We start from the raw sequence: 9953 nt of genomic DNA, 5'->3' as shown, positions 1-9953 counted from the left end.
ATCGCATATCATTTGTGATTTCCCTTTTAATAGTTCAATCCCTTGATACTGCCTATGTTCAGCAAAAAAAGGAAGTGGTTGGATGAATACGTACAGTATGGATTCACGTGTATAACGGAACGTGATGGGAGTCAGCATCCTCAATGCATGATCTGCAATGCCAAGTCTGGCACCGGCAAAACTAAGGGAACACTTCCTAAAGCTGCATGGAGATGGGAAATACAAGAACACAACATTTGGTGAATTCAAGATAAAGAGAGCCAGATTCGATGAAAAGGGTACTCTGCCTGCTCTCGGCTTTGTACTCATCGATAAACCGGTCTTAACAGCATCATACGAAGTTGCGTCCCTGATCGCAAAGCAGGACAAACCACACACCATTGGTGAAACACTCGTAAAACCAGCTGCGTTGAAGATGGCAAATATCATGCTGGGAAAAGCTGCTGAAAATAAGTTGTCCCAAATTCCTCTTTCAAATGACACCATCAGCAGCAGAATAGATGACATGAGCAAAGACATCTTAGCTCAAGTCATTGCAGATCTGATTTCAAGCCCAGCAAAATTCAGCCTCCAAATCGACGAGACCACCGATGTCTCTAGTCTAAGCCAGCTTGCTGTGTTTGTGCGCTATGTGAAAGACTACATGATAAAGGAAGAGTTTTTATTTTGTAAGCCTCTCACAACAACAACTAAGGCAGCCGACGTGCAGAAACTTGTGGATGAATTCTTCAAAGACAATGATCTTTCGTGGGATATGGTTTCTGCACTTTGTTCAGATGGAGCTTCAGTCATGTTGGGATGAAAATCTGGTTTCAGTGCGCTGGTGAAAGCCGATGCACCATACATCATTGTTACACACTGTGTTCTGCACAAGCATGCATTGGCAGCAAAAACCTTGCCTCCAAAAATCGCAGAAGTATTAAAAATTGTAGTGGAATGTGTGAACTATGTGCAAAATAGTGCTCTGAAGCACTGCATCTTCAAAGAGCTGTGTAATGAAATGGGCTCTGAATTCAAAGTACTTCTGTACCATTCAAACATTTGCTGGTTATCCCAGGGAAAGGTGTTGAATCGTGTTTTTGCCATGCGTGTGGAATTAGCCCTGTTTATATGAGAGCACCAACATTGTCATGCAGATTACTTTGAAAATTCTGAGTTCATTCTCATTTTGGCGTACATGGCCGATATCTTAAATGTTCTCAATCAACAGATGTAGGGCGGTAGTGTCAACATCATCGAAGCGGAAGAAAATCTGAGGGCTTTTAAAAAAAAAAGCTACAGTTATGGAAACGACAAACAGAGAATGGTAACTTTGCAAACTTTCCCCTGCTATATGACTATGTAAGTAAGATGGAAGACATGTCCGGTATCGGAGACATTTCTGTCCCCTGGGAACTGAAGCAAGCAATTGCCATGCACTTAGATTAGCTCACAAAGTCTCTCGATGGATACTTTCCCACCAGAGAGTCATGTCCAGCATGGGTAAGACAGCCGTTCACGTTTAGTGATGCGACAGCAGATGTCAAGGTTGAATACCTGGACGAAACCATTGAGCTGCAGCAGAGCCAGGTTCAACAGCAACTCTTCAGAACAAAAACGCTCTCAACGTTTTATTGTCACCAAATCGTAGCGTACCCTCTTATTGCTAAGAAAGCCCTCGAGATACTCATACAGTTTGTTACAACATATCTTTGCGAGCAATCCTTTACGAGGATGGAAGACATAAAAACGAAGAAAAAGAACAGACTTTGTTGCGAAAATGATATGAGTGGCACTTGCCAAGGTGAAGCCACACATTTCTGAAATTGTCTCTGAGAGGCAACAGCAAAAACCACATTGATTTGCAGTAAATATTCATTATGTTTTAGTTTTATGTGAAATTCATGTTTTGTTGGTTTTGTTCTTTGAACACAATTATTTCATGTGCAAATGATCCATGGTACAGTTTGTGCATTAATACAGTATAGAGTTCCTATGTTTTGAATTTGAATTATAAAAAAACTCAAAAAAATCCAATTACGAAGGGTTCGATGAATGCATGTATGAAACTTGCGGGGCTCAGTACCTCCAACAAGGTTAAGAACCATTGATATAGAGAAAGGTTCCACCAAGATATTATTGAGATGGAGAGAAACAACCTAGCATGATTCTGGAAGCAAAGTACACAAGATCGTAAAAAAAAAAAAAAAAAAAAAAAAAAAAAAAAAAAAAAAAAAAAAAAAAAAAAAAAAAAAAAAAAAAAAAAAAAAAAAAAAAAAATTCTCTTCTATCAGTCTGGAAGGCACTGTGGGAGGTACTGCAGATATATGGGATAGGAGAAAAGCTGTTAAGAGCAGTCAAGAGCTTTTACGAGAGTAGTAGAGCTTCCGTTAGGATTAGAAATGGAAAGAATGAATGGTTTGAGGTAAAGGTGAGACTTCGTCAGGGGAGTGTTATGTCGCCCTGGCTGTTCAATCTTTACATGGATGGGGTGGTGCGAGAGGTGAATGCAAGGGTAGTGGGTCAGAGGTTGGAGATGATTAAAGAAAATAGAGAAAAGTGGGAGCTGAGCCAGCTGTTGTTTGCTGATGACACTGCACTTGTAGCAGGATCAGAGGAGGGATTGAGAAAGTTTGTGACAGAGTTTGAGAAGGTGTGTGAAAGAAGGTAGCTGAAGATATATGTGGGCAAAAGTAAGGTGATAAGATGTACAAGGGGAGAGAGTGACAGTAGGCTGGAAGTGAGCATTAAGGGTGAGAAACTGGAGGAAATGGATAGTTTCAGATACTTAGGTGCGAATGTGACAGGAAAGGGAGGAGTGGGGGTGGAGGTAGAAGGTAGATTGAGAGAAGTGAGTAAATGCCTTGGTGGATTAAAAAGTGTAATGAGAAATAGACATCTGGGAATGGATGCTAAGAGGAGGTTATATGAAGGAGTGATTGTGCCAACAGCAATGTATGGGGCAGAAACATGGAACATGAGAGAGGAAGAGAGAAGGAGTTTGAATGTGTTTGAGATGACGAAAGGGAGCTGGGAGATAGGGTTGATGAAAGGGTATTAGGATGGTTTGGACACATGGAAAAAATGAGTGAAGAAAGATTAGTAAAAGAAGTGTGGAAGGCAGAGGTGGAAGGAGTGAACATGAGGGGCGTCCTAGGATGAGATGGATGGATGGGGTGAAAGGGGCTTTACAAAAGAGAGGAATGTCTGTAGAGGAAGGACGGGAGAGGACAGAAGATAGGGGTGAATGGAGAAGGGTTGTGTATAGATGAGGCTGTGATGCATGAGGGGGAGTGGGTGGGGGATGGGGGGGGGTGAAGAAGTATGTAGGAGAAAAAAATTTGACACAGCCCGAAGGGATTTCTCTCTGTCTTCTCCTTTTCTACATGCCGAATTTATGAAGCAGCCTTGCTGTGGATGTGCTGTGTCTTGCGACACTGCTTCTGACCCAGGGCAGTGGACAGGATGCAAGGATGACCCGTCATCCAGGAGGTGCCAAGATAGGAGGGAGGGAGGAGGGTGGAGGGGAGTGGAATATATGGGAAATGAAATGGGTGGGTGTGTTTTCTATGCCTTTTTCTTTTTGGCTACCCCCCATGTAAGGGGGAAAAAAGCCTATGGTATATGTATGTATGTATTATCCAAATAATTTAGTTCCATCAATGTTCTGTACTTATGCTCTTTTTACTGTAATATGCCATTGTAAGAGAAGATAAAAACACATATTCTGAATTCACACACAGTATAATCAAAATCAGGTATGTGAAACAAAAACTAGAGCAAAACTGTTCAGAAATTTGAATCTACCACATTGAAATTAGAACATACAGATACCAAAGGATTTTCCCCCTTACAAGGGAGGTAGCCAAAAAACAAAGGCATAAAAACCACTCCCACCTTTCCATCCCCCACATACTCCACTCCCCTCTACCCTCTTCCTTCCCTCTTATCTTGGTACCTCCTGAATGATGGGTCAACCCTGCATCTTGCCCACTGCCCTGGGTCAGAAACAGTGTCGCCACATACTCCACTCCCCTCTACCCTCTTCCTTCCCTCTTATCTTGGTACCTCCTGAATGATGGGTCAACCCTGCATCTTGCCCACTGCCCTGGGTCAGAAACAGTGTCGCAAGACTAATGGTTTGTTAAATCCGTCTGTCTGTAGGTTCTGTGTGTTGAATGTAACATATAAATAAAGGGTCTTACTAATTATCGATAACCAACGACAACTACTGCCGACTTTGATGGCCAAAGTCGGCAGTAGTTGTCGTTGGTTATCGATAATTAGTAAGACCCTTTATTTATGTTACATTCAACACACAGAACCTACAGACAGACGGATTTAACAAACCAGTAGTCTCCCTTTAGTCCATAGTTTCCAGATTTTTCTGTATATGCGACTGAAGATGGAGGAAGTAGATGGGAATTAATGGGAGAATATTAATGCTTTAACATTTCAACCCTTAGAGTCTTGATCACAAAGCTAACAACTTGAGTAAAATGGGCATTATATACACAGTGGAGTCACCTCTATAAAGGATTTGTGGGAAAACCCAGTTTCGGCAGTAGCATTCCTTGGGGAGACGGGACTGCTCGGACAGACAGTCTAGGGAACGACAACAACAACAACAACAACTGCCGACTTTGATGATATTTATAGTTTTTAGTTAATATTGGCATAAATAAATAATTTGTGGTACATCATATTGTATCTGTAAGTCTTAAACATTTGGCCATATCAATACTGAGATTCAAGATGTGATACACTATCTTCACCCCATCCATGAGATGTGTAGATGGTCTTCATTGTATTGATGGACAAACAACAAACACTATCAACAACTCATAGCTTGACATGAGCTTCGAGATGACTTTGTTTTTAACCCCTTCCATACGGTGCCGCAAACGTAGGCGTAATGGGGAGCGAGTGTATTCGCGAGGCTGCCATATCGGCGTCTCTTGATTATATCTATTGTAGTTTGCCCCTCCATAATGACATTCTTTCTAATTCTTTTGTAATCGCATTTTCTATGGTTATCAAAATTCCGGGGTGAAGTGATACCCATCGATATAAGCGGTCCAAATATTTTTTGAGGCGTGTATTATTACGACCCGACGTTCGGCTGGCTTTGGCTGCTGCCACCGATATCTACGTCCTTGACGCCTCCGTGTGCGGCACCGTATGGAAGGGGTTAAGACAAAACTAACGCAAGTCTGAGGATGGATCTATTTTGAATGTTGAGTACTAGGAGTAGGACTTGACTAAATACATCATCTTATATGAGTACATTTAACTTTTATTGAAAAAATTGAGCTATGAGGTAGTTCTGTTACTACAGTTAACTTCCACCATCTTCACTTATATATATACAGGTAAACGTCGACTTACGATGGCCGCGACTTACGATTGTTCGACTTTTACGATGATGACGACGACGACGACGACGATATTGATAATTTAACCCCTTCCATATGGTGCCGCACACGTAGGCGTCATGAGGAGCAAGTGGATTCGCGACGCTGCCATATTGGCGTCTTGATTATATTTATTGTAGTCGCCCCTGTGTTTTTTACATTCTCTCAAATGTGCCCTAAATCCCATTTCTCTGTGGTTTTCAAAATTCGCGGGTGTGAAAGAGAGAACGATCGATATAAGCGATGACTATATTTTATGATGCGAGTATTATTACGTCACGTCGTACGGCTGGCATTGGGCTGCTGCCCGCGAGATTTAAGTTCCGTACTGAAAAATACATATTATAGTGTTTGAATATGGTAAAAAGGATAAAAATAATTAAATAAACTACTGTACATGTTTAATAGGCTATATTCAGTATCTCTGGTGGTTAATATACAGGTAGGCTAGGTACAGTGACCACGGAACAGAGTGGGGATCGACTTACGATGAGATCGTCTTACGATGGCTCTATCGAAACCTAATGCCATCGTAAGTCGACGTTTACCTGTATATATATATATATATATATATATATATATATATATATATACACACACACACACACACGAGGTCTGTTAGAAAAGTATCTGAATCTATTTTTTATTTTTTTTGAAAACCTGATGGATTTGAATCAAGTGCGCTTGCATGAGCTGACTTTGAATCTTTGTGTGCATGCGTGAAGTTTTTCCTGCCTGTCGATAGCGTCAGTTGCTGGCAAGCAGCATTTGCGTGAGATACTGTGTAGTGCTCTCGGCAGTTCTTCCTTGCAAGGAAAATGACGGGTCGTACCTGTACAACCAGGACTTGTCACCAGTGATTATGGTATTCATGAAGTCCGGGTCACTGTTTGTGGAGTCCAGCATGTCCTGTGAGACTTCAACACTAAGTTGTTTTTGCTCCACCGTCAGCAGCTTCAGCACGAATTTTGCCGCCACTCTCTTCATGGCCAAATCTTGAGTCACAATGTAATGTGCCGAAAAAGTGCTGATGCCCACCTCTTTCCCAATTTCTCAGATAGTCACATGACGGTCCGGCATCACCACAGTGTTCACTTTGGCAATGACCTGGTCATTTTAGCATGTTGATGGCCGACCAGAGCGTGGCTCGCTCTCCACCGTTGTGCGATCATCTTTAAACCAGTTGTACCACTCCTTAATCTGTGTGATGCCCCTAGCATCTTCACCGAAAGCCGTCTGAATCTCCCGAATGGTTTCCACCTGGCTGTTGCCCAGTTTCTGGCAAAATTTGATGCAGTAGCACTGCTCCAGTCGTTCCGTCATTTTCCTTGCAATGAAAAACTGCCGAGAGCACTACACGCTATCTCACACAAATGCTGCTTGCAAGCAACTAACGCTATTGACAGGTAGGAAAAAATTCACACATGTGCACGAAGGTTCAAGGTCAGCTCATGCAATAATAATAATAATAATAATAATAATAAATAGAAATAAAAATAAATAAAATAAAAATAAATAAATAAAATAAATAAAGTTGGATACTTTTCTAACAGACCTCATATATACACATGTATGGGGTTACAGCAGTTTGACCCCTGCCTTGGGGATTTTGGACCAAGTTCCTTAAATTCCAATCTACAAATTCGTCTGTGTGGGGCACCATCTTAGCCTCCTGATGGGGGGAGTTTGTGACATTAAACCAAATCAGTCAATTATATCTATATATTCATATACATACACACACAAGTATATATACATAAATACATGTACCAAGGCCTTTTCCCCCTTTCAAGGGAGGTAGCCAAAAAGAAAAAGGCATAAAATCATTCCCACCCATTTCATCCCCAAATACACTCCACTCCCCTCCACCCTCCCTCTTATCTTAGCACCTCCTGGATGACGGGTCATCCCTGCACCTTGTCCACTGCCCTGGGTCAGAAGCAGTGTCGCATGGCACAGCACATCTACAGCAAGGCCACTTCATTAAATCGGCAACCCCCCCTCTCCGTCCCCCCATGTATAAAAGGAGAAGACGGGGAGAAATCCTATTGGACTGCGTCATATTTTGCTCACACATACTACCTCACCCTCCACCCCCATTCCACCTCATGCATCACAGCATCATCCATATACAACCATTCTCCATTCACCTCTGTCTTCTGTCCTCTCCCATCCTTCCTCAACAGACATTCCCCTGTTCCCCAAAGCCCCCTTCACCCCATCCATCCATCTCATCCTAGGACGTCCCCTCATGTTCATTCCTTCCACATCTGCCTTCCATACCTCTGTTCCTAGACTTTCTTCACTCATTCTTTCCATGTGTCCAAACCATCCTAATACTCTTTCATCAACCCTATCTCCCAGCTCCCTTTCCACCCCCGTTCTTCTCCTCACCTCCTCATTTCTCACTCTATCCAGCCTAGTAACCCCCATCATACTTCTCAGACACCTCATCTCAAACACATTCAAACTCCTTCTCTCTTCCTCTCTTATGCTCCATGTTTCTGCCCCATACAGTGCTGTTGGCACAATCACTCCTTCATACAGTCTCCTCTTAGCATTCATTCCCAAATGTCTATTCCTCATTACACTTTAATCCACCAAGGCATTTACTCGCTTCTCTCAATCTACATTCTAATTTCACCTCCACTCCACCTTTTCCTGCCACATTTGCACCCAAGTATCTGAAACTATCCACTTCCTCCAGTTCCTCTCCGTTTATGCTCACTTCCAGTCTGCTGCCACTTTCACCCCTTGTGCATCTCACCACTTTACTTTTACCCTCATTTATCTTCAGCTTTCTTCTTTCACACACACTCCCAAACTCTGTCACTAACTTCCTCAATCCCTCCTCCGATCCTGCCACAAGCGCAGTGTTGTCCGCAAACAGCAGCTGGCTCACCTCCCTCTTTTCTTCATTTTCTTTAACCATCTCCAATCCCTGACCCACCACCCTTGCATTTACCTCTCACACCGCCCCATCCATGTACAAGTTGAACAGCCAGGGCGACATAACGCATTCCTGATGAAGTCCCACCTTTACCTTGAACCACTCACTCTCTCCATTTCTAATTCTGACACATGCTCTACTACTCTCGTAAAAACTCTTGACAGCTCCTAGAAGCTTTCCTCCTATCCCATATATCCGCAAAACCTCCCACAGTGCCTTCCTGTCTACCCTGTCGTAAACCTTTTCCAGATCCATAAAAGCCCAAAAAATATCCTTCCCCTTTCCTATAGCTTTCTCACAGATCTGTCTTACCACAAAAATCTGATCTACACAACCTCTACCCGTCCTAAATCCACACTGTTCCTCACCAATTACTCCCTCTGTTCTTCTAATCCTCTCAATCAAGATCCTCCCATAAGCTTTCCCAACTACACTTAACAAGCTAATCCCTCTGAAACTACTACACTCACACTTGTCCCCTTTTCCCTTGTAAAGTGGAACTATACAGGCACTCCTCCAGTCCTCTGGCACTCTACCCTCTCTCCAGCAAACATTAAATAACCTCACCAACCAGTCCATCACTGTACCTCCTTTTTTTTTAGATATTCTGCATGGCACCCATCTAGACCAGGTGCCTTACCTGCTTTCACTTCATCCTTTCCTATTTCTCCTCCATTTTCCTCACTCATCACTCTCATTTTCTTAGCGCTTCCCACTGCAACTATCTTTCCCTCCCTATCCTCCTTCACATTTAGCAACTCCCTAAAATATTCTGCCCATCTTCCCCTTACTGCCTTCTCTTCCATTATCATCTCTCCATCTGCACCTTTTACCTTTTCTTCTCTACTTGATTTGCCTCCTCTTCCTCTCTTAATTTCTTTCCAAAACATCTTTTTATATATATACATACACATATAATGTGGGTGTTTTCTTTGATGCAGTCACACCCATATAAGGAAGAAAGGACCTTTGGAATATGTATTAAATGTTTGTCCTCATTCCAAAAGGAATGAGTTATGTACAGGTAGTCGTCGACTTACGACCGACTTCGGTTCCGACAGACAGGTCGTAAGTCGATCTGGACGCAAGTCGGTCTATATATATATACAGTATATATTACCCTTTATATAATATAATATATATATGTATATATGTATTGTATATTTAGCATACTGAAATAATCTTAGCATCTTTGAACTATGTTGTATAGTATTTTTAACCTTTTTATAATTTCTGATTTTCTTTGGGAAACGTAGCCTAGGCCTAAGCATATTGAATAAAATCTTATCATCTTTGACCTATGATATTTAATACTGTATTTGTTAACCTTTGTATTATTTTACCATCAGACTTTCTTTAGGAAACGTATGCATACTGAATAAAATCTTACCATCTTTGAGCTACGTTGTTTAATATTCATTAACTTTTTATCATTTTTGTTAGGAAACGTAGCCTAGGCCTACGCATACTGAATAAAGTCCTGTCATCTTTGACCTACAAATCCTTTTTTGTTGGTTACATTAAAATCATTGTAAAGTAAAATTAGGAAAAAAATATTTCGAAACACATTCTTTTCGTTTATGTACTGTACTGAAAATATTGTTATCGAC

General features: G+C 41.7%; 2 protein-coding genes across 2 annotated transcripts; one reads left to right on the top strand and one right to left on the bottom strand.

Moving 5' to 3' along the window:
• The first annotated feature begins 157 nt into the window (after window positions 1-157).
• LOC143033700 (protein FAM200C-like) lies at window positions 158-1114 on the top strand. The gene is made up of 2 exons (XM_076199184.1): window positions 158-787; window positions 875-1114. The coding sequence occupies exons 1-2, from the start codon at window positions 158-160 to the stop codon at window positions 1112-1114; spliced, it is 870 nt and encodes a 289-aa protein (XP_076055299.1).
• A 5026-nt stretch (window positions 1115-6140) lies between these two features.
• On the bottom strand, window positions 6141-6716 carry LOC143033699 (protein GVQW3-like). Its single transcript, XM_076199183.1, has 2 exons — window positions 6530-6716; window positions 6141-6388 (listed from the first exon to the last, which is right to left on the bottom strand). The coding sequence occupies exons 1-2, from the start codon at window positions 6714-6716 to the stop codon at window positions 6141-6143; spliced, it is 435 nt and encodes a 144-aa protein (XP_076055298.1).
• Between the last annotated feature and the right edge of the window lie 3237 nt (window positions 6717-9953).

The sequence above is a fragment of the Oratosquilla oratoria genome, chromosome 16 (assembly GCF_046742065.1).
Source record: "Oratosquilla oratoria isolate Oo_2021 chromosome 16, ASM4674206v1, whole genome shotgun sequence".
NCBI classification, from domain to species: domain Eukaryota; kingdom Metazoa; phylum Arthropoda; class Malacostraca; order Stomatopoda; family Squillidae; genus Oratosquilla; species Oratosquilla oratoria.
The sequence above is the reverse complement of the archived record's forward strand: the minus strand, read 5'-3'. Positions and strand labels throughout refer to the sequence as shown.

Bases quoted from the DNA above. Each gene is read 5' to 3' on its own strand.
- LOC143033700 (XM_076199184.1), top strand. From the start codon at position 158: ATGCCAAGTCTGGCACCGGCAAAACTAAGGGAACACTTCCTAAAGCTG. The intron at 788-874 runs GTCATGTTGGGA...GTTCTGCACAAG, and splicing joins TTTGTTCAGATGGAGCTTCA to CATGCATTGGCAGCAAAAAC.
- LOC143033699 (XM_076199183.1), bottom strand. From the start codon at position 6,716: ATGACGGAACGACTGGAGCAGTGCTACTGCATCAAATTTTGCCAGAAA. The intron at 6,389-6,529 runs GTCGGCCATCAA...TTGTGACTCAAG, and splicing joins GGAGAGCGAGCCACGCTCTG to ATTTGGCCATGAAGAGAGTG.